The 23,715-nt window shown below is 51.8% G+C and overlaps 1 protein-coding gene across 1 annotated transcript in view; it reads left to right on the top strand.

The window, feature by feature from the left end:
- KIAA1210 (KIAA1210 ortholog) overlaps positions 1 to 12,633 on the top strand; it is a 67,405-nt gene extending 54,772 nt beyond the window's left edge. The window contains 5 exon segments of the mRNA XM_078064906.1: positions 1,733 to 6,046; positions 7,029 to 7,228; positions 8,649 to 8,754; positions 9,870 to 9,872; positions 10,701 to 12,633. Coding sequence (XP_077921032.1) covers positions 1,733 to 6,046; positions 7,029 to 7,228; positions 8,649 to 8,754; positions 9,870 to 9,872; positions 10,701 to 10,873 — 4,796 coding nt within the window. The 3' untranslated portion in view covers positions 10,874 to 12,633.
- Positions 12,634 to 23,715: the final 11,082 nt, after the last annotated feature.

The raw sequence follows: 23,715 nt of genomic DNA on the forward strand, positions 1-23,715 counted from the left end.
TGTTTGTAAGCTTGTTTAATCCTCTCTAAGGCTAAGGTATATCTGAGGGTGGCCAATGAGTCCCCCTTCAGTGTCCCCTGAACACCAGAACCAGACAATAATAACAGAATTAGCTCAAAACTAGTTTTTTAAGGTTGCTCTTCTCTTCCAGTAGAGAGAAAAAGGTCTTATGATAACAGTGAGACCAGTTCCCATATCCACAGGCGAAGTGGGCTCGGGCAGCTGTAGACACATGTCCTTGGCAGCCAACACCTACCAAATCCCCCAAACCACAAATACCACTGGGGTGAAAATCTGGGTGTGTGTATGTGTATGTGTGTGTGTGTGTGTGTGTGTGTGTGCATGGGGATGTTGGTTCCAGCTGATGGCAACCTAATTTCAAGCAATACTTGATAAAACAAAATTCCAGTTCCACAGTTAAGTTGAGCAGTTATTTCATATTTTTTTTTTTGCCACAAAGGATTTCACATGTGGGTTCCAAAAAAGGATATCCCTAAACACATTTTTCCATGGAAACTCACAAAACCACAAAACTGTCCCGAAACATACACACACACACACACAGAAGAAAACGAAATGAAATTTAAATTTTTCTTTTTAATCTTTTTCTCTTATTGTTTTTAATAGCTGTCCCTTTTACACACAGAGGATAGAACAGATCTGGTGTCCGTGGGGGCAGATACTTGGGTTTTCCATAAATGGGAGTGGTTTGGAGTGCAGCCAGCTACGCCCAGTGCCCTGTCGCTGGATAGGAAACCACTAGATGGAGGGTGGGGATGCACTGGATGATGAGGCAGAGAAGGCAGCGATCCTTCCCCCGGGGGTGGGGGGGGTGGGGTGGTGGTGATCAAACTGAGTCCCTCAGCAAAAGTACTAGAGAGGAGAGGGGCACTCTGTGTCACCGCTGCCTTGCATTTGACCTGAAGGCTGTGTGGACTTATGTCATTGTTAAGGCTTTCCAAGAATTGCCTTGCCTGTATATTACATCAGATTCGTTTACTACAAGAGAGTAAAAAGCAAAAGAAAAGGGGGCCATAATCTTACCTCCCAGATAACACCCCCCCGTTGACACCTTTCTAAAAAGTAAAACAATGCCCGCACACGATGTGAAAATTAAATAGAATCAAGTAAAAAATATAAATACTAATTAGAAAGTAAAATTCCCCTTTGTCAGGCCCCAGTCAGTTTCCTAAAGGGTAATCGTTGTTACAGGTTCAAAAACGGCCTTTTTTTTTTTTTTTTTAAGATTTTTATTTATTTATTTGACACAGAGAGAGAGCGACAGCGAGAGAGGGAACACAAGCAGGGGGAGTGAGAGAGGGAGAAGCAGGCTTCCCACCGAGCAGGGAGCCCGATGCAGGGCTCGAATCCAGGACCCTGGGATCATGACCTGAGCCGGAGGCAGACGCTTAAGGACTGAGCCACCAATCGCCCCCCAAAACGGCCTTTTAACGTGTCTCACGACTAACGGTGGACCAGACTATTGATTTGCTGTCAATGAGCCGACCTTGTAATTGGTTGGTAAAATTGGGATTACACTTGGATTTAAACATTTCCAACTGCAGAGGCTAATAGTGACCAAGTCGCCAGCTCTCTTCTGAATAGCTGCTTCCTTATACTGAAGAAGTCAGTAGTGAATAGGTACCCACGGGGCTCCGGGGCAGAATCCTCTTATTTTAGGAAGTCCGAGGCATGCATATTTTTTTCTTTTCCTTATTTCTGTTGGGTACAGGTGTCTCAAGCCTGAAGCAGAGCAAGAGAACTGAAATTTCTGATGAGACAGCAGACCAGGCTGCAGGAGCGGACGCTGCGGGGAGTCAGAGCTCCCCATTGTCAGCAGCGCACGGAAGACATCTCCCCAAAAAAGGATCAAGTGCTTCGGGATCGAGTGAGTGTGCGCCCACAGGAAGAAGCCTTAAGCAGTCCATTCGAGGGCTTGGCCTAGCTGAGAGGGCTGGGTCCCCGCCTGCCGAGAAGCCTGCCACAGAGTGTCTTCTCTGGAACCTGTCTCTGGAGCGCCGAGTCAGGGAGCCGCCCACCACTCCGCAGGCAGAACGCGCTACCCCTCAGGAGCTGCTTCCAGATCAAGATGGCAAGGGAAAGAGAAAGGCTGGGGCAGATGTGGACGCCGGAAAAGGCCCGGCGTCCCAGGCTGTACCCGAAGACACGGCACAGTCCGTGGTCGGTGGCCCGTCGCCGTGCCACGAAGATGGGGCCTCCGGGGGCCAGCGGCCAGAAGCCAGAGCTGCTCGTTCATCCGCGGCGGAAGGCCCTTCTCCAACCCCGGACGATGTCCTCTTCTCAGGGGCCATGGAGGCTCAAGTGTTCACGGATCCTTCTCAGGTGCAGTCTGAAGGGGAAGAAGCTTTCAGCTTTGATGTGCAAGCGAGCAACTTGAAAATGGCGTCAGTGCAAGGTATCCCCGCTGTCTGCAGAGAGATGTCTCCCGGAAACGTCCTCCCGGCCTTCGCCGCGAGCATTTCAGGTCCGGCAAGTGCTTTGGCCGAGAGAGGCAGGTGTGCGGAGAGGCTGCCTTCCAGAAGCCTCGCCTGGGCGGCTGAAGAAGCGTCCTCGGATCCAGAGGGTGCTTCCGAGGAGGAGAGCGGTTCGGGGCAGCAGCTGCTTCCCAGGCCTTCTTTCCAGTCCCCGGGGAAGCCTGCCGAGGAGCGACAAGTCTTCACCGAGTCGCAAAGCTCGGCCGCGCGAGCGAGCGGCCCTGAGCGGCAGCTGGCTGCGAGCTCCTCTCCGCGGGCCTTCCGGAAGCCGGCGGCGGGAGCAGCGTCCTCGGATCCCCCGAGAGCGTCGGCGGAGGAGAGCGGGGCGCAGCGGCTGCTGGCTCCCGCACACCCCTCCCAGGCCTTGGGGAAGCCTGACGGTGACCAAGAGGCCACAGACTCAAAAAGTTCTGGGGGCTCGGGCAGTTCTGACGAGCGGCTGACGCCCACCTGTGCCGCGCAGGCCTTGCAGGGGCCCGAGGACAAAGGCCGCACAGACCCCCACGGTCACGTGGAGAGGAAGCACAACAGTGCGGGCGCCCGGAGCAGCTCCGAGGAGGACGTGCCTCCCAGGCGCCCTTCCCAGGCCTCGGGGCAGCCCGCAGACCAACAGCACGGCGCCTCGGCTGCGAAGCACCTCCCCGAGGAGTGGGGGGTGTCCGTGGGGCGGCTCGCTCTGGCCTTTTCGAGGCCGATTCTTCAGCAGCAAGCGTCCTCGGGGTCGGCGAGGCCCCCGGGCCCTCCCCGGAGCAGCCCCGCGGAGCCGGCGCCCGCCCGGCAGCCCGTCCGGTCCTGGCGGAGCCCTCAGGCCGAGTGGCAGGCCCCCGCGGGCCCCGCCGTGCGGTGGGCCATTGCTCTGGAGCCGCCGCCGCCGCCCAGAATCTCGTCTAAGCGCCTGCTGAGGCCTCGGCCTGAGCAAGCCGTCCGCAAAGGTCCAGAAATGGCTGCCGCCGTCGGGGTGACTTCCGTGGACCTGCTGCTGCTGCCGCCGCTGCCGCCGCCGCCCCCGAGACCGCATTCTCAGCGGCCGCTGGAACCCATCGCCGAGCAGGCGACCCGGGAGGACCCCGAGTCCTCGGCTGCGGAGGGGAGCATTTCGGTGGAGCTGCCGCCGCTCCGCCAGGCGGTCGTGAGACCCGTCATTGAGCAGCAAGGGTGCCTGGGTGCCGAAGGCGCTGTGGTCGAAAAGAACGTCCCTGGGCAGCCGCCGCCGCTGCCCGGATATCATGCTCAGCTCCCGACGCGCCCTCTGGTCCCGCCACCGGCCTCTGCCAGTCCCGAAAGCCCGGCAGCTTTTGCGGAGCCTCTGCCTCTCAAAGTGCTTGCCCAGGCCTCGATGAAGCCCGGAGTGGAACCGAATGTGTCCTCGGGTCCGAAGGGCGCCGCCGCGGAGAAGGTCATTTCAGTGGAGCTGCCGCTCCCCCCAGATTCTGCTGCGTCCTTGACAAATACTAAGGCCCCGCAAGCATCCGAGACGGCTGTCGGGGAGGGCCCGTCCGTGGAGCCACCGCCCAGAGGCCCCTCCCAGCCCTCGGTGAGGCCGAAAGTCCAGCCGCTGCCCCGCCCGCTGGCCGCGGTGGGCGCTTCGGCTGCCACCGCCCGGCCCGCCCTGGGTCCCGCCCTGGGTCCCGCCCTCAGTCCCGCCCTGGGTCCCGCCCTCGGCCCCGCCCTCGGCCCCGCCCTGGCGCCGGGCCCGGCGTCCCCCAGAAGCGTCTACCAGTCCTGGCTGAGCTGCTCAGGCGAGCGCGAGGGCTTTGTGAGTGCCCAGAGCGCTGCTCTGGAGTGGGGCATTTCTCTGGAGCCGCTGCCCCCGCCGCCCCCGCCGCCTCCGCTGCCCCCGCTGCCTCCCAGAAAGCCTTCTCAGAACCCGAGGAGGCAGGGAGGGGAGCGAGCAGCCTCCCGGCGGTCGGCGAGCGCTCCTCCAGGATGGGACGCTCCTCCAGCACCCGGCGCTCCCGCCGCTGCCGCGCCGAAGCCTCCCAGATGCGCTTTCCAGTCCCGGGGGAACACAAAAGTCAAGCAGCCCGTCTCCGAGGCCCTAGAGGGCGCCGAGGCCCTGAGGATCATGACTATGGAGCAGCGGCACTCTCTCCGAAGGTCTTCGCAGGCCCTGAGCGCAGCAGTGGTCAAGCCCCCGGCCTCCGCAGCTCCAGAAAGGGCTGCCACCCAGGGGGGTGCTTCTGCAGAGCCGCTGCCTTCCAGGCAGCCTTCCCAGTCCCCTGGGAGATGCAAAGGGCAGCAAGTGTCGTCCAGCTGTGAGAGCGCTCCTGCTGAGGCGGCCGTGTCTGGGAAGCCAGTGCCTTCCAAGTATCCTACCCAGGTCTCATCCAGGTCCAAGGTTCAGGAGGTGTCCTCCCGTCTAGAGAATACGGCTGCCGAAGGAGGCTCGGCTAAGAAACCGCCGGTGCCCAGGCATCCTTCCCAGTCGTTTGTGAAGTTTATGGCAGAACAAGTCTTTTCCGAGAGCCCTGCCGGTCCTCCATCTGCGAATCAACTTTCCAAAGCTCCGTTGAGGTCTAAAGTCCAGTACCCAGCTTGCTCGGGCCCAAAGGATGCCAGTACCGAGGGAGGCATCTCGTCGAAGCTGCTGCCTACAGCACGCCCTTTACAGCCCCCGGGGGGGCCTGAAGGCCCCAGAGCAGTTCTCCCACATTCAGAGAGTGCCCCTGCGAAGCCCAAGTGGAGCAGTTCCAAGGAGCCGCTGCCCCCGGGACACCTGTCCCCGGCACCCGCGAGCTTGGCGAAGCTCGCGTCCCAGCAAGTCTCCTCCCTGCTCTCTCAGGGCTCTCCTGAAATACAGAAGCGCTCTGAAGAATGGCTGCCTTCCAGAGGCCTTCCCCAGGCCAAGGAGGGGGCCGAATTGCAGCCCCAGCTTTTCTCCCCAGGCCCCGTGAGTGCCCCTGCAGGTTGGAGCAGGTCTGAGGAGTGCTGGCCTCCGCAGCCTAGACACACTCCCCAGGCACCGGCCGAGCCCGAATGTTTGCCCCAGGTCCGGCCAGGTTCCGTGAGGGCTGCCGCTGAGGGCCCCCTCTCGGAGAGCCGCCCCGCCAGCCAGGCCCCACCAAGAGGCCCGGCTTCTCTAAGCAAGACCAAGAAACATCGCCAAGGCCCTGAAGACCTCATTAATAGCCTGCCTCCCGCTACCAAATCCATGAAGCTCAGCATGGCTCCTACCAGGCAGGCATCCACTGCTGGGGACACTTACTCCAAGGGGGAAGGTCTCGAGAGCGGCCATCAAAGTAACATCCATGCAAACGAATCCTCCAGTGGGTCTGGTGTTGAAACCCTTTTTGGAGTTCGCCTGAGAAAAGTCCCTTCCTTGAAGAAGCACGAGAGTGAGAAACAAGATGACCTTACCGAGCTTTCTTCACTCTCCTTGGGCCCGGTTTCATCTTCCACATGTAAAGAACAGCGAATCAGAAGAAGCGTTTCCCAGGGGCTCCTGGGCAGCGTAGAGAACCCCGCCACAGCATCTGACGTGGCGGAGAAGCAACAGAGCAGGCCCAAATCCGAAAGCATGGCCAAGAAGCAACCTGTTTACAAGGTCCCAGGTGAGACTTCCTCTTTCCAGAGGGCAAGGAGGTACCAAGTGGAGGGAAGAACTAGAAATCAAAGTCTTGAATGGGGGAGGAAGTCTGCTCCAGCCTTGCCTGCTGAGTTGTTGCTTTGATAGGGCTGGCTTGTGGATTTTAGGAGCAGGATGATGCCCCATTCTGGCTTAATGGATCTGGAGATGGTTAATTTTGAGTCTTCCCTGTCCCAGGGACATCCATCCATCCACATTCTGTGATGGACACACGACCATCTGCCTATTCCTTCTGCGCACCTTCCCTTTGGATGGAATTTTATACCTTTCTCAAAATACTTCGACACATATGCTCCCCACCCCCCTCCCACAACATCATGTGGTTTTTAAAAGCCAGCTCATTAGTAGAGCACTACGTTCAGACTCGCAGCTTGAAATCTTAATTTACTGTAAATGCTTATACTTCCAAAGCTGCTTCCCACACCTGAAATGTCTAAGAATCTAGAGCTAGGTGATCTTTTGAGCACCGATCTCTCTCAAAGCCTTTGTACCTTCACCCTGACCAACCCTGGTCTTCACACCTAGAACCACACCCGTGTAACCACGCACTTGCACGAGGGAATATGTAATGTCGATATAAGATACTCCTTGGACTTCAAGGAATGCCATCAGTAGCCTGAGCCTCTGGCCTCCTGGGAGTTTTCCCAGCCCACCTGGTCACCCTGGTCCTACCCTGATTTGGGGATACGAAGAGGGATGGATGAGGGAGGGTGAGGGACCAGTAAGAGGATGGTATGCAAATTCTGATCTACGCAAGGAGCTCTTGCCTTGCCATGTTGTGGGGATGGCGCCAAAGAAGTGGGGGCCCTTTTCGATGGGATCTCTGTTCATTTTCATCTGGCAATTAACAAGGATGCCATCTGGTACATTAGTGTGGGTAGGCCCCGGCCCGGCTCGAGACCCTGCCTGCCTCACTTCAGTTCTAACCACTCTCCTTCCTTTCTCAGGAAAGGCTCTTGGTCGACAGTCAGATTACGCCGCCTCAGAGCCAGCTTGGATAACCATGGTAAAGCAGAGGCAGATGAGCTCCCAGGCCCACATTCCTAAGAAAGAGGCAAAAACCAAGAACAAAGCTGGAGCCAAGCCTGAGGCCAAAGAGCCTAGACGTTGGGGAGAACCTGCGGCAGCCTACAAAACCCTCCAGAAGGTTACTAGAGTTGGTTGACTAAGCTTGCGTCGGGACCTCTGCCAAGCCTGCGGCTCCCCACGTCTTTGGGTGCACTAATCAAGGCAGGGGGGCTCTTCAGGGGAAGAGTCGTGCCTGGTACTCAGACAATAATGTGCCCGGCTTTATGCTCTGAAAGGGTTTGTGGAAAGTAATGAGTAGGAGAAGGTTCCATAAATCAAACCCTGTCCTGAATATTCTAGAGCAGGATTCCATGAAATCGGTTGAGCAGTGAGGAATAAGTTATAGAAGAAACCCCCAAAGGTAACCACTGGGGTGAGAATTGAGTAACTATCCTTACAGGTGTTTTATGCCTACGAATATATGTATGTATTGAAGAAGATACAAAGGGAATCAAACTATACATACTATTTTTCATTTGACATCTCATCTCTGGGCACCTGTTCATATCATCCATAATGATTGACCTTATAAAGGTAATGCTTGATATTTGGGGCTTTGCATATTGGTTGGCTTTGGTGTGGCCCCTGCCTACAGGTGAGAAGCCAAGTTACATGATGAACTAGACTAACGGTCCCACCTGTGGATCAGGGATGACGGGATGGTGTCTTGCTTTCAACGTCCCATTTGCGATGTCTTTGGAGGTGCTGGAATGAGAGCCCCTCTTGTCAAAACCACAGAACACTGACCGAAGAAAGCGTATCACATTTACATACCAAGAGATATGTCTAAGTTCCCGTATTGTTGGCTGCTTACTGTAACTGTCGGGGGATCACATGAGGATCTGCTTAACTCTACTTGAAAGATTTTTTCATTGTCATCATTAGTATTTTTATGGGAGCAGGAGTTCCAGGGGCAAAGCGCACCTTGTTAAAGCTTTCATCAGGGGCAAATGCACCAGGGTATATAAACTCAGTAATTTAGACCAGTTGTGGCGAGGTGCATTTGAAAAGCTTAAACTGTACAATTCTGGAAAGACCTGTAGCTACGTCTCTTTCTGGTGGAAGGAGTGCAAGTCAGAGGTCAACAGTTTTGCTAAGTGAGATCCTGTGGAACTCACTTCAATTCCTTGACAAGATTTGTTCGTAACCCCCACATTCTGGTAGCTTGTTTTTAAGTGTTGGTAGTGCATTAGGGAAAAGGTTGTTCTCAGGTTAAATAATTATGTTAACCTGTTTACACTATTTGTATGATTTGATGGCCTTTTCTTCCAGATCTCAAAGGTGATAAACTTGAACCAGCTGAGGTTTTGTGAACCTAAATTCTGAGCCAAGTTCCTCTCAGTGCTATTTCCTTCCCTCTCTCTCTCTCTTTCCTTTTGACTAATGTGGAACTCTAATAGCCAGGACAGGGCTTGCCCCTTGTGGTTTTCTGAATAAGTAATTCACTCTTCTCCACGTCAGGACTTAACAAGCTTTTTGTTTTCATTTTTGTATTAAAGGGAGCAGGCCTTGCAAGTGAAAACCAACCCAGAAAGACTTTTACTTCCGATGTCAATAAACCAGAGAAGATGGCACAGAAGAAGCTACCTAAGTCTACCAAAGCAGGTAAAAACAGCCCCCCCCCCCAAAAAAAAGTCCTGGCAGCATATTGGGAAACTTTTGCTGTTTCCATCTCAGGCAACACATGTCTTTCCCCACCCCCTCCTCCGCCCCACATCAGCCTCATGCTTCACGTGGCTCTTCCATTAGGTACAGATATTAGCTTGTTTCAGGAAAATCCAATGGTGAGGACCACTCTGAGTCCAGTGTGTGACTTCCCAAGGGCCTCCCAGTTTTCTGCCCTGTCGAGGAAGCTGGTATAGGCACAGAGTTGTGATCACTCACTAAAATGTCCCCGTGACTGCGAGTCCAGAGGAGAGCACCGAGCTCCTTCCCAGCTCATAGCAAAGCAGTACTTTCTCACCTTCTACAGCCCCAGGGACACTTTAAAAAATCCACTGTACAGGTCCAGTGGTGTCGAATTATTTCTTTTCGCTATTTCAAAGGCTTGCTTCTCCACCTTCTGAGCAGGGCGTGGGAGGTGGGGAGATGTTGAAAGCCAAGTGAACACCGGGCTGTGATAGAATAGAATGTGGTCTCAACAGTAGAGGTATGGGCCAGAGGGATTTTCTTTTCAGCAGGAGCAGGGGGAGGGGAGGATGGGTTTGCACTGAATCATCTTTGTCCTCTCCCTTTGTCCCCTTCATGAAGAAATTAGACTAGGAACTTAGGAAGCCATGGTCTGGCCACGAAATCGTGGCACCTGACCTGCTGATAGCTATTAATAATCTCACGGGTACTCTACTCCTGTCAGATGGTTCTCAGCTCTGTGCCTTAGAACTACCTGGCGAGCTTTTGAAACATTTACAAAAGTACAGATGGCCCTGCTCCATTGCTAAGGATTCTAATTCTGTTAGTTCAGGAAATAGTGTGGGCATTGGTGTTTTTATTTAGAGATTTATTTATTTATTTTGGAGATGGAGGGGAGGGGCAGAGGGAGGGAGAGAGAATCTTAAGCAGGCTCTGAGCGTGGAGCCTGATACGGGGCTCGATCGCACGACCCTGAGATCAGGACCTGAGCTGAAGTCAAGCGTCAGATACTTCACCAACTGAGCCACGCAGGTGCCCCTGGGCACTGGTATTTTTAAAAAGAGCTCTAGCTGGGTGGCTGGGTGGCTCAGTTGGTTGGGCGTCTGCCTTCGGCTCGGGTCATGGTCCCAGGGTTCTGGGATCAAGCCCCACTACGGGCTCCCTGCTTCTCCCTCTGCCTGACGCTCCCCCTGCTTGTGCTCTTTCTCTCTGTCAAATAAATAAATAAAATCTTTAAAAAAAAAAAAAAGCTCTAGCTGTGTACCAGCAGTCAGGCTTCTACCTCAAATCTGTGTCTCCTGAATTGCAATTCTAATTGACCAAATAAATGTCTGATTGCTTAAATAAAAAGAGAGAGAGAGAGAGCCCTAGGTGATTCTAATGCATACCCCGCACACTGGTTGAGGTAAAGTCACTGAGTCCATCAGCCATAAAGCAGGATGAAGGAAGGAGTAGAACTAAGGGATAGGGAGGTCGTCTGCTTGGTCAGAGTAGTGGGTACAGTGTTCTTTAGCACAGACTTGTACTGGGTGGATCTACTGAATCCTTATTAGTCAGTTCACATGACACAGATCGGCAAAACAGAAATAACATTACCTGATTTGAAATGTAAAAAACTGAATAGATAACATATCGTATGGTTTCCTCCCTGGTCTCAAGTCAAAAGTGTGAGACAGTCTAATAATAACCACCCAAAGCTTGGCCGGTATCTTCTCTTGGGCCTTCCCATGCCCAGGCCCCCGTGGCCATAGCTGTGTAGATTTTATCCCTTCGAGAGACCACCCGTAGCAGGCCCATGCTTGGGACTTTTAAAAGCCCGAGGAAACCTGAAAGGAGGAGAACTTTTACTGTAGCCCATAAACATCCCTGAGTGTCTCTGGGGCTTCTTACTGCTTGTGTGTTATTTGCTGTGGTTCTCGTAGGATTTGAAGATCGGAAGACAGCTCAAGTGCCCACCGTGGCCAAAGAAACCAGGCGGTCTTCAACTGTCCCAGCTGTGCTCCATGAGCCGGCAGAATGGGAAGAGCCGGTTTGGTTCTCCCTGGCCAAGAAGAAAGCCAAAGCTTGGAGCCATATAGCCGAAAGCATGCAATAAATAGCTCCTGGGTGGGGCATCAGCATTGCAAATGATCATTGCCGATAGCTGCATTAATGCCATGTAGTGATTTATTTACTGTAACCACTTTTTATTAAGCAAAAGTGCCTTAAAGGCGGAATTAAAGCTACTAATTATTTGAATGTAACAAATGCCACGAATGCCTAACTTCCATACAGTCACTACCAGCATCTGAAAACCCAGCATCTCCTCTCTAAAGACAATGTGGAATGTTTGCACTGCTATAGAACTGGGGAATCCTTAACTGCCCATTTCCTTCGTTCAGATAAATTCATTCGGATGGGAATGGCCAGGTGACTTGGCCCAGGGGTTGGCCTTCAGGTTTCATGAGCCTGGTTAAATGCTTCAGTTCTTTGGTTGCTGCTGCAAGCTTCACAAAGGCCCTGAGAAGAGGTGATGGAAGTGAAAATTCTGGGTCTCCAAGAAAAGCTTCGCACAGCCAGTCCCCCAGTTAGCCCTTGCCCTTTGAGACACCCCCCTTGTATCCCTGCCCCCCCGCCCCCCATGCCTGCAACATGCAAAGCTCTCTCTCTGCGCATGCCCCACATCGCCAGTCTGACAGCAGCGAGCACCTCCCTAGGAGGCAGAACATTTCTTGGGGATCATCGTGCTCCCCTAGATGGCTAGTTCATCAGTGTTTGAGCTCTTGTCCCAGTGGCGCTGGGACTCTCTAGTTGCTGAGAAATGTACTGAATGCCATATATATCCTGCTCTTTAAGCACTTAAGACCCTGGGCTCCTGGAGAGCGCTTTTCCCTGGCTCTCGCTTTAAGGCAGAAACCTCCCTGTAGGCCAGTTTCTAGTCTCTTCCCCTCAGCAGCCTCTGTTTCCCATGATTTTAGCCCAAAGCAAGACCGCAAGCCCAAAGCCATAGAACAATTAACTTTCTGCAAACCGGAAACCTTAGGCGATCAAACCGGCGTAGCTTCTCCCTGCCCTCATTCCTGGAGGCACACACCTCAAAAGTCACTAGACTGGATAGCTCCCCGCACACCCCGTCCCCAATGAGCCACTCCCCCAAGTCCTTTCCTTCTGTGCCATCTCCCAAACACACCAAACACCAAGGGAGAGCTCCCCTTGGATGTCTGGACAGTACCTAGCTCATTTTCTTAGGAGACCCAGAAGTATCTTCTCGCTGTCCCTCTCACTGTGTCTGCCTCTGTCACCACGGAGCTGCTTTGTTAACACAGGAATGTAAGCCTCAACATCTAACCGTGCCTTTAAATTCTGAGTGGGGTGCTGCCTCGTGCAAAAAAAAATTCATAGAGGCGGTGAGGTGCCAGAGCTAATTTAAGTCCTTGGTGCTTGGTCTTGATGATGATGGTATAACGTGACATTCTACAATCATACGCTGGATTTTGCATTTTCTTTATGAAACATCTATTTTTCCTGATACTGTATTCTTTACCATTCTGATAATGCTAGGTTCTTGATTGATTGAGTTTGATTTCCTTTGTACTTCCATAGTGAACAGTTTATTTAGGTAGCTGCCCTTGACCCGGGTGACCCTGGTAATTAGTCCCTACCCCCTTTCTTTAGGGTGGACCACTATTAGTTTTTTCTCACTCTGAGAGCTCTCCATTAATAATTTCTTTTCCACAGTTAACAAAACTCTGTTTTTAAGTAAAGAGGTTAAGTTTTTTTAATGCCTAGATGCGCATTCTGACAAGTTTTCGGCTTCTTTTAGCATTCTCGATTTTTATTATAGGTATGCAACGCAAATAAATTCAATAAAGCTTGTTCTGCAGTCTGTCTTTGTCACATGGGGAGGGAAGTCTAATAAGATATTGATAACTCGGACCTGAGGGTTGTCAGAGAAGCAAGACGTTAAGAGATGAATACCCACCATTTGCATCAACATGGATGGAACTTGGGGGGATTATGCTGAGTGAAATGAGTCAAGCCGAGAAAGGCTATTATCATATGGTTTCACTCATATGTGGAACATAAAGAATAGCGCGGAGGACCACAGGGGAAGGGAGGGAAAACTGAAGGGGGAGAAATCAGTGAGGGCGACAAACCATGAGAGACTCTGGGCTCGGGGAACCAAACTGAGGGTTTCAGAGGGGAGGGGGGTGGGGGGATGGGGTAGCCGGGTGATGGGCACTAAGGAGGGCACGCGTGGTGATGAGCACTGGGTGTCATACGCAACTAATGAATCACTGAACACTACATCAAAAACTAGTCATGTACTATATGCTGGCTAATTGAACATAATAATAAGAAAGATAATTAAAGAAAGAGACTGTGCAGAGGACAAAGGGCCTACACACAGGTGCACTTGACCAAGCTAACGGCCTGCACGTGGGTATTTGTATGGGGAAGAAGTGGTATCGAAGAGAAGTGTTGTGGATAAACACTTGGAGAGCAAAGAGAGGGACCAGTGGGAGGGGAGGGCACTGCAGTTGGGGGATGAGTAGATGGGGGTGAGGTGGTTGGTGGATGTATTCCAGCCTGGGCTAGGGACTAGATCCCAGTCTTCCAGCAAGGTGGGCTATTAGGACAAGTACTTTCAGAAGCAAGGGGCCCCACTATGCACAGGTAACAGTGTAACGTGGGGCGAAGAGGGGAAAGGGGTGATAGACCAGATATTGAACCTGGACTTCCTGTAACATTTGTAACATTTGCAGGGGTCAGAAAAAGAGTTCAGTTGGGGATCCACATACCATCTAGCTGTATATTTGAAATGTTTAAATCAGCATGTTTTATTGAATGATTTATCTCCTTCCACAACACATGTGACTTCATAATGACCTGAAAGGATTTAGAATTCTCAGACTCCTCTAAGTCCTGCTCCGATGATGTAGGAAGAGCTGCCCCCCACCCCCCCACCCTGTCTCCTAGACCAGGCCCCATCCCCCGTTTCAGGCACACGACCCCCTCCCCCTGAGGCCTGGGGGCACACACACCGGCAGTGCCGTCAGCCCTCGCAAGGTCAGCTCCAAGAGGAGCACGCAGGCCCTGGCAATGGGCTCGGGACGGTTCCGGGGGGCCAGGGACCTGGAGGGGGGGCCGGCAGGGGCACACTCCTCGTTCCCGTGGGCGGGGCTCCTGGTCCTGTAGGGAGGGGCGTGGCCAGAGGAGGACCAAAGTGGGGCCTGGACAGCAGGAGCTCAGGACGCCGGTCCCTCTGGCTTGGGTCTTACAGCAATAGTCTTCTACAGCTCGCACGGCGTACACACTAACCGGAGCCAGTTGGAAGGCCCTCAGATCACACTACCTTGGCCTGCTCTTGCAGTTTCAATAATGGTGACAAAGAGCCCTCTGCCTTCTATTTCACCGTGTGGTTCTAGCCGTAAGGACTATTACGTGATAATACATTTTAAAATGTCAACACCGGTGACCAAAAACGGAGTTGTGGGAGTGTTAAGTTTACTTCCCTGAAGTAATTACAGCCATGACTTACACCTAATTAGGGCTTTGGGAAAGAAAGATAAAACCACAGCACAGCGATTGGTGGTGGTGGAGTAGGGGAATACACACGTGGTAGATCATATACATGAGAAACGGAGCTGTGCTGGCACGGACCGTGAGAGCAGGTGTCTCCTGCCACCAAGGGGGCGCCCAGGAAACCTGAACGACATGCAGGAATGAAGCCCTCTTGTCTCAAACCCCTGGGCCCTTCCCCTTCCCTGATCCTCTATTCGGGGCAAGTATGACTTTATCTTTTTTTTCTTCCTGAAACAGATTCCAGAAATTAAGTGCATTCTCTCCCTTTCTTCTTTCAGTTTCATTATTATGAAATATTTCAGATCTCCACAGGATAGAATACTCTATCACAATCTGTGTACCCACCACCCAGCTTAAGAAATGTGACATTACAAATACAGTCGAAGCCACTGCGGAGCCCTCCCCAGCAGGATTCCCCTCCCTTTGTTTCCCCAAGAAGTAGCCACCATCCTAAATGAGCTCTTTACCTTTCCCCGCGCAGCTGGCACACACGCTACATTGGCACGCGTCTCTCCTGCGCATGTTTTTACCCCAGACATCTGGATCTACAGTCAATACGTGGTGATCAGTTTGCAGGTTTTTTAGACTTCATACACAGGGTATCATGTTTGTATCCTTCTGGAAGCAGCTCTTTCCCTTATGCAGCTTTCTGCTGCCATCACCCCCTCTGAGCCGCTCTGGGTCTCAGCCCCCTGTGAGTTCTGGTCTCCTCCCCAGGCCAGCCCTTGCCATCCTGTCCAGTTTACCTGCAAGTCCCAAGCCAGTGAATGAAGGCTGGTTCTACCACAGGTGAGTCTCAGCTTCTTCCCCTGTGGCTCTTACCCAGCGCTTCTGAGACCTTAGCTGCACCAGCATCCCCTGAAGGGCTTGTTCAAACAGAGTGCTGGGCTTACCCTCAGAGTTTCCGATTCAGTAGGTCTGGGGTAGAGCCTAAGAATTCCTGGGTGATGCTGATGATGCTCTTGTGGGACCAAACTTCGAGAACCAACCGCTGCTCTCAATCAGTGTCTGGGCCCAGGCTCAGCAGCACCATCTGGCCTCCAGGCCAGCTGAGCCATCCAGGAGGTTTCCTTCAAAACCATGTTCTAGGGCGCCTGGGTGGCTCAGTCGATGAAGCGTCAGCCTTCGGCTCAGGTCATGATCCCAGGGTCCTGGGATCGAGCCCCGCATTGGCTCCCTGCTCAGTGGGGAGCCTCCTTCTCCCTCTGCCCTTCCCTCTGCCCTTCCCCCTACTCGGGCTTTCTCTCTTTCTCAAATAAATAAATAAAATCTTAAAAAAAACCCATACTCTAGAGCAGCACTGTCTAATAGACATATAATGCAAGTCACATGTGTAATTTTAAGTTTTCTAGTAGCCACGTTAAAAAGTAAAAAGAGGGGTGCCTGGGTGGCTCAGGCAGTTAAGCATCTGACTCTTGATTTCGGCTCAGGTCACGATCTCAGGGTTATGGGACCGAGCCCCGCGTCGGACTCTGCGCTTAGCACAGAGTCTGCTTGTCCCTCTCCCTCTGCTCCTCACCGCCCCCCCCATCAAGTAAATAAATAAAATCTTTTAAAGAAAGTAAAACGAAATGGGAAAAATTAATTTTAATAGTGTATCTTAACTCAATATATTATCGTTTCAACATGTAATCCATATGAAATTACCAGTGAGTTAATGTAACATTTGTATACTTAACAGCACATATCAGATTAGACTAGCCATATTTCATAGCCACGTGTGACTACAGTTACTAATGTCGTGGACAGTGTAGCTCTAAAGACCTGACTTACATCTCTCTCCTTACAAAAAGTGTTTTAAACTTGACATTTTATTTTATTTGGGGCTGTAATAAACTAATTTAAAATAGGCTCACCAAATGGTGGAAAGTGATACCTTTCAATGAAGGTACGGTGGGCCAAAACAAAGAGGAAAAAGAGAGATTTGAGTCAAGATAATTTAACTAAGTAAAATCTGCCTACATTCCAGTGTATTATTTTATTTTATTTTATTTTATTTTAATTTATCTGAGAGAGAGAGAATGGGAGACAGAGCACGAGAGGGAGGAGGGTCAGAGGGAGAAGCAGACTCCCCGCTGAGCAGGGAGCCCGATGCGGGACTCGATCCCGGGACTCCAGGATCATGACCTGAGCCGAAGGCAGTCGCTTAACCAACTGAGCCACCCAGGCGCCCCTCCAGTGTATTAATTTAAAACAAACTTAGTTTTAACTAGAACAAATGCTGTCAAATATATTCGTCAAACGTAAGAGAAGAGTTGTATTTCATTGGATATCACTTTGTGGGTGATGCAGTTTAGAATGACATCAGTGTTAATGAAATTCCCGTGGGCTTCTAAAAAATGAAAAACCTAAAACTAATGAACAACAGATTCTTTCTTCTTTCTTCATCTTCTTGCTGCAGGATGAAATGAGAGAAAATGAACAGTTAGGCAGCATTAACCAGCACCAGTGACTTTCTAACCCTGTGAAAACAGCCCTGCGTACATGGGCTGCGTTTGTGTGCTGCGTCTCAGCAGCCGGGGGACGACACACTGTCCTCTCGTAACCTGTGCCCTTGTGTGTAGGGCGCTCGGGCAGCGCATGGCTTCAATTCTGTGAGCATACCGACCTTGTCTCCCTCTTGCCCAGCACCGGGAATGCTTCCCCCACCCCCCCGAGAGGCCATTCTGGAATTTACGGAAATCTCTTCACCTTAAAAGCCTCTGCTCATTCCACAGATGACACTCCCTTACTCCCCCAGGCCCTCGGTTTCCCTATCTACCATACAGGAATGAGGCTGTGATTATGAAATACACAGCTGTGAAAATGCAAAAAAATAAAATGTTAATCATTTCAATATATTCAAAGACAAGATAGACCTCAAGACTTAATTGCCAATTCAGTGATAAGTCATAACCATACTATGACTAAGTGTCCTTGGACCGTCACATAAAATACAAAAATCTACACCTGAATATTTAGGTATTAATCATTAAGTGTGGTCCTGCTTGAAATGCTTGACTTTTTGCTATTTGTATGTAATCACCTTCGCAAAGGCTTTGTCTCTCCTAGTGAGTACAAGGGGGTACATTTCCATGGCCAAGTAATGAATGCCCAACTAGTGCGCAGCCCAGCCGCTTTCACTGCTGCTTCTGCTAACCGTTCTCTAAACAAACACTGGTCTCAGCTGCCGATACATTTACCACTTGTTAGTAGTCTTCCAGGTAGAGGACAAAAGACCTCACAAGAACGAATGAGCAACCATGAAATGTATTTCAGAATATACTATATTTTCTATTACTAGGCATGTGAGTATTCTATTAATGTTCTAAGCAGGTAAAACTGAATTTTTAAACTAATTTTAAACAAACTTCTTAATTTACTGGGAGAATTGAAAAAAAAAAAAAAAAAAAAGCCTGTCAGTAACAGGTAAATGCCAGGAATGGTGGGGTGATGTGCAAAGCTGTACCGATACCTGGATTTTCTGGGCCTGTTGTCTGGTGGGGCAGATCCTTTTTAGTCGGGTCCTTCTTGTTTTTTGTTGAACTTGTCTTTTTCTTCCTCCCTTTCAGAGTCGTGGGCCTCTTTGTCAGACTTCTCATGCTGATATTGAGTTGTTCCTTTGGTAAAGAATAACACAGACTTTGGAGCGGACATTCACAGGGAAAACCATCCCGATGCATGATGAATAGTGACACCCAGTACTCTACCCGCAGGAGAAGCAGGAGGATAGAAGTAACTCAGAAAAGGAGAGGTGGGAAGCTTCCCATGGGTTGAGACGACCCCTCCATGGCCCTCACCGTTCTGCCGCTTGATCACTTACTCTCACGGTGACATTCTTAACAGTCGGTCACCCTGCCACCCTGTGCTGCTGACTATTTCGGGCCCTTCTGAGAAGAAGGGATCAGAATCATCAGGGTCTGCTGCCTTCCGTAAGTTTTTGTCAGAGATTTCTCGCCAAGATGTTGTGCCTCAACGACACATTCTATGGTGCAGCTCATTAGCTCCTCAACCCCTGAATATTTCACTTGTACCAGGCGCCCGCGTGTCAGTTCGTAAGGATCGGGGATGAACGTTCGGAGACTCTTGACAGTTTTAAAAGCCACGCACAGAAACGAGGTGTGCCATTGGCTCGTTCTAGTCCTTCAGGCCCCGCCCCCGCCCCGCCCCCCTGCGCGGACAGCCCCCTGGCGCTCAGCGGTCTCAGCCGAGGCTGCCAGGGGGCCTCACGCTTCCTTCTCAAAGCCGTCGGTCCCTAGGGCGTGGGGCTCCCGCTCGGGCCCGCGGCCTTGGGTTTGCGGGAAGCCCGACCCCGGCTTCGGCGCCCGCGCCGCCCGCAGGGCCGCCCGCAGCCCCCGCCCCCCGGGCGCGCCCGGCCCTCCTCACCCTTGGTCGCCTGGCCCTCCGCAGACTCCTCGTCCGGCTCCTCCGCCGTCTCCCAGGCGGCCTCCTCCTCGGACGAGACCCTGGACTCGCTGGCCACGGCCGCTGCTGCCCACGCCGGCGGGGTGGCGGGGGGCGAGGGGTGCCAGCCGGGGCCGTCGGGCGGCCGGGCCCGGGGCCGGCCCGTCACGCGGCCGCCGCGGGGCCGCACGAGGATGTGGTTGTTGCAGTAGATGCGGTGCAGCAGCGAGTGCACCAGGTCCATGAACACGAAGCGGAAGCCCACCATGGGGAACTGGTGGGCGTCCACCAGGGGGTCCAGGCCCTCCTCCAGCTGCTCCGCCCCATCCTCCTCCGCCGGCCCGAAGTCCGAGTCGTCCTCCTCGGCCTCGGCCCTCCCGCCCCCCGGGCCGCGGGCCAGACCCAGACCCAGACCCAGACCCAGCGCAGCCTCCCTGAGGCCTCCCACGGGCCCCGCCACTTCGGCCACCTCAATCCGGGGGAGCCCGGGCTGGAGGGCCACCTCAATCCGGGGGAGCCCAGACTCGAGGGCCACCTCCATTCCGGGGGGCCCGGACTCGAGGGCCACCTTCATTCCGGGGGGCCCGGACTCGAGGGCCACCTCCATTCTGTGGGCCCCGGACTCGACGGCCACCTCCATTCCGGGGAACCCGGACTCGACGGCCACCTCCATTTGGGGGGGCCCAGACTCGAGGGCCACCTCCGTTACGGGGCTCCCGGACTCGAGGGCCACCTCTATTCCGGGGGGCCCGAACTCGAGGACCACCAGCTCCTCCACGAGGCCTCCCACGGGCCCCACCACTCCGGCCACCTCAATCCAGGGGAGCCCGGACTCGATGGCCACCTCCATTTGGGGGGGCCCAGACTCGAGGGCCACCTCCGTTCCGGGGCTCCCGGACTCGAGGGCCACCTCTATTCCGGGGGGCCCGAACTCGAGGACCACCAGCTCCTCCACGAGGCCTCCCACGGGCCCCACCACTCCGGCCACCTCAATCCAGGGGAGCCCGGACTCGACGGCCACCTCCAATTGGGGGGGCCCAGACTCGAGGACCACCTCCGTTCCGGGGCTCCCGGACTCGAGGGCCACCTCTATTCCAGGGAGCCCGGATTCGAGGGCCACCAGCTCCACCCCAAGGCCTCCCACGGGCCCCGCCACTCCGGCCACCTCAATCCAGGGGAGCCCGGACTCGAGGGCCACCCCGTTGCCGCCTCCAGCCTCCGGGGCCCACGCCCCCGCCGCACCCACGGGGCTATCCTGGCCACCTGGGGCCCGGTTTGGATCCCCGGAGGCGGACATGGCACTGAGCAGTACCTCACTGGGGCGGCGACCAGGCTGAGGCGACGCCAATGGCAAAGATGGTGGCCACCGAGGGGGCTGCCGCAGACCCGAGGCCGTGGGCAGCGGGGCCCGACGCGAGGTGGACGGGGCCGCCGAGGGGCCGGCCACGGAGGGGAGGACAGTCTGTGGCGGTGCCTGAGGAGGCCTCGGGGAGGAGGCGACGGGAAGGGAAGGGGGTGGATGTCACCAGCGGCCCACCCAGGCCTCCCCTCAGGTGACAGTAGACAAGGCTACGAAGGTCCCCCTAGACCAGTGACGGGGGGTGGGGACAGAAGCGTCAACAATGGGCCGCGGCCCCGCTGCTGGACCTCCAGGCTCATTTGTCGAGAAGCAAGGATTGACATGCTCAGCCTCCAATGAGTGGCCAAGGCCCTTAGGTTCTAGGGTTGCTCGTGGTTACCTCCCTGTTCTTCGAGGCCTTAGGGTCCTCCACGATTCTCAGGTCCACACGACTCCTGTCCCTTTAATTTTACCAGTGCCTGAGAAAGTATAGTGGTCCAATACATCCACCACCTACACTGGGAACAGAGAGTGAACATTTGGGTTTGGGGAAGCTCAGAGGTAAAGATGAGACCATCACGTAGGTACTTACATAAAAAGAGAGAAAACAAATTTCCACAAATATTTGATTGTTGAAACTAAAAATATAATAATAATTGCATACAGTTTTTTTTAATAATAAAGGCCTATTAATGAGGAGAATGGAATTCTTTCGGGAGAATAACATTTTAATTGGGGTTCACAGTGTTCTCTCTCATCAAAATTGATTGCATATGTTCATCTGTTGATCTCTAATGAGGTCTTCCACAGTTCATCTTTGCAAATGTCTTTTCACAGAGATATTGGCAAATATCGATGTCAACCCATTAGGGCAGTACTTCTAAATACTGATATCAATCCCCAAACATATGATTTTCATTGAGCCTATTCATCACTTGGAAGACATTTATAGAATTCTATTAGAGTCCTCTTTTGATATTTGCTTTTATCATGTCATTACATTGCAGATTAATCACTTCCATTTGAAGTTTATGGGGAAGCTCTTCAACTGCACAGTTAAGTGGTTTTGAAATATGAAAATTTCCTTTGTACTTGCACAGCGGTCTGAAAAAAGTTGCTGAAACTATGGTCTGAGCTTGGATACATACCCGCTGCAAATTTGTGTGAGACTAGAGATCTCGCTTACTTTAACTTTTGACAGCATGGAAAGTATATAAAGCAGCCTGACATTACTCTGATTCAAACAATGTTAGTTGTCATTGGAATGACTTTGCCACAGTATAAATTTTGTATATAAGCACTGCTTGCCTTGTAGTTTTAGTTTGAATTCATTAAGAAATATTACCAAATCCACAACAAAAGCTAATTTCCAAAAACATCCAGTGTTCAATAATAACAGTTGCAGGAGATTTTTCTCAATCAAAAATAATTCAGTCTCCACCTCGAGCTCAAAAAAATCACACACACACACTCACACATCCCTTTACCACTGTGAAGCCATCGAATTGCTGTGCGATAGTACAAGTCAGGATATCCAGCTTCCATTTCTGACAGAGGTTCCCAGAACTGCAGCGGTTAAATTCATGCGAGTGAATGAAGTTCCCCATTGATGTAGGAATGCACGAGACATTCAAGCATCTTCAGCGTAACTGCTGATAAATAACATCATGAATGACTATTAGAATTAAAGACCTTACATTTTCACAAGTTTTTGAACACTTGTTCACTAACCCTTTTTCTGCTCCACACATATTTTTACCATCAGTTGTAACACATCATAGCAGATTCCACTTCGGGGTATCCTCATGGTTTTTTCTTCAAAAATATTCTCCCCAGAGTAGTTCCCTGCAGACCGTCCATAGATACTAATTCTTCAGTCACTTTATTTATTTATTTATTTATATTATTTATTTATATTATTATTATTGCCTTCAGTCACTTTAAACTCAGCAGTCGCCAGCCTCTTAGTCCTGCTCTGCTCAGGACTGAGAGGCTGTTATTGCTAAATTCCTGGGATGGCAAGTATGACATTTTTGACAAGGTTTGTTAGTGCAAGTACTCCCCAGACAGTCTCGGCCGGGTCTTGAGACTCAAAGCTCCCCCAAAGTAAATAATGCTCTCTGGCTGGCTACATCTCTCAAATCTCTTGAGAAAAGCCCGTAGCTCCGCCACTGGGCCTCCCAAAGATGAGCTCATTAGGAAGTTGTCATTAAAAAATGATGGCTATGAAATGATTGGCGATTACTGTGACTAGCCATTTCAGAGCTGAGTCACTAGGGGCTAAATCACACACAAGGGACAGTAGTGCGAGTATAGGCTTTGATGCTAAAATAGTGCTTCGGTCCATACAATGAAAAGTGGGCTTCCATTCCGAGTCCAGGGTACCTCCAAGTCCCTTACCCCTGACCCCAATTTAACAATAAACTGCTACATGGCTTAACACCCTCAGAGTCCATTCTCTGTGCCACTCAGCACGCAGTGGACACCGAACAGCTAACCTGAAGACATTTAAGGAACTCAGACAAACCACTGTCAAAATACTTAGTAATAAATGTCCACTATTGGTAGAAAAGCATGAGGGGTATGCTGGCCTTTATGTAGTGATTTTTGCCTTTTCTTTTTGTCATTTTATTGTCAATAAGTTTAGCTATCGGGTAAGCACTTTATTCATGAGTGAGCACAACACTTCACTGCATCCAACTCATCAGAAAATTTCTCTACCTCTTATGATCAGAGATGAGAAACCTCACAATAGTTCTATGGACGTGTTAAGAACAATCCTGCCCGATGCACTCTGCCCTTCACAAAACCCATACATGAAGAGAGTCCCAGAAACACAATGTAAAAAAAAAGCAACAAAACCCACCACCAACTCAGCATTGACTCCTCAAATAGAGGACAACTTAGCCATATTAATAACATCTGATGACTCAAGAAGCTCCAGGACATAAACCGCATACCCTAGTCATTCAATCATTCACCAGGCATGTATTGAGCACCTACTGTATGCCTGGAGTTATGCTAGTTCACGGATGCCTCAGACTCAGGGCTTGCCCTAGTTCATGGTCTAGAGGGGCAGAACAGACACTTGGACACCAATGACACAGGTGGCAAGTGCTGAAACAGGGGGGAACACAAAGTGCAATGGGAGTACAGGAGAGACAATGATTAGGTGGCGGGGGTGAGGGGAGTGGATCGGTGCCTGAGAAGGTGCTCAAGAGGAGGCATCTCACCTGGATTCTGAAGGATCCTTAGTTTACCTAGCAATGAAGGACGGCAAGGGAGGACTAGGGAGGGAGTTCGTTGCAGGTACAGGAAACAGCATGAATAGTACAAGAGATGTGTGTGTGTGTGTGCGCGCGCGTGTGTGTGTGTGTACCTGTCCACGGAATTAAATGGCTCCAGCGCGGGCAGAGTGGCAGATAGGCCTGGAAAGTAGATCGAGGCCCTAACTACTACTACTACTAATTAATTATTACTACTAATAATTATTACTAAGAAAGTCTTCTACTTCCTGTATAAGCACACATCCCTCTTTGTGCCACCATTCCCTTCCCCTCTCCCCTAGCAAGCTGCCTCCCATCCTCTTCACCTCCTACCTAAACCCATCAGCTGTATTCATGAAGTCACGCATTTACACATCTACCACA

The sequence above is a fragment of the Halichoerus grypus genome, chromosome X, assembly GCF_964656455.1.
Source record: "Halichoerus grypus chromosome X, mHalGry1.hap1.1, whole genome shotgun sequence".
Classification (NCBI taxonomy): domain Eukaryota; kingdom Metazoa; phylum Chordata; class Mammalia; order Carnivora; family Phocidae; genus Halichoerus; species Halichoerus grypus.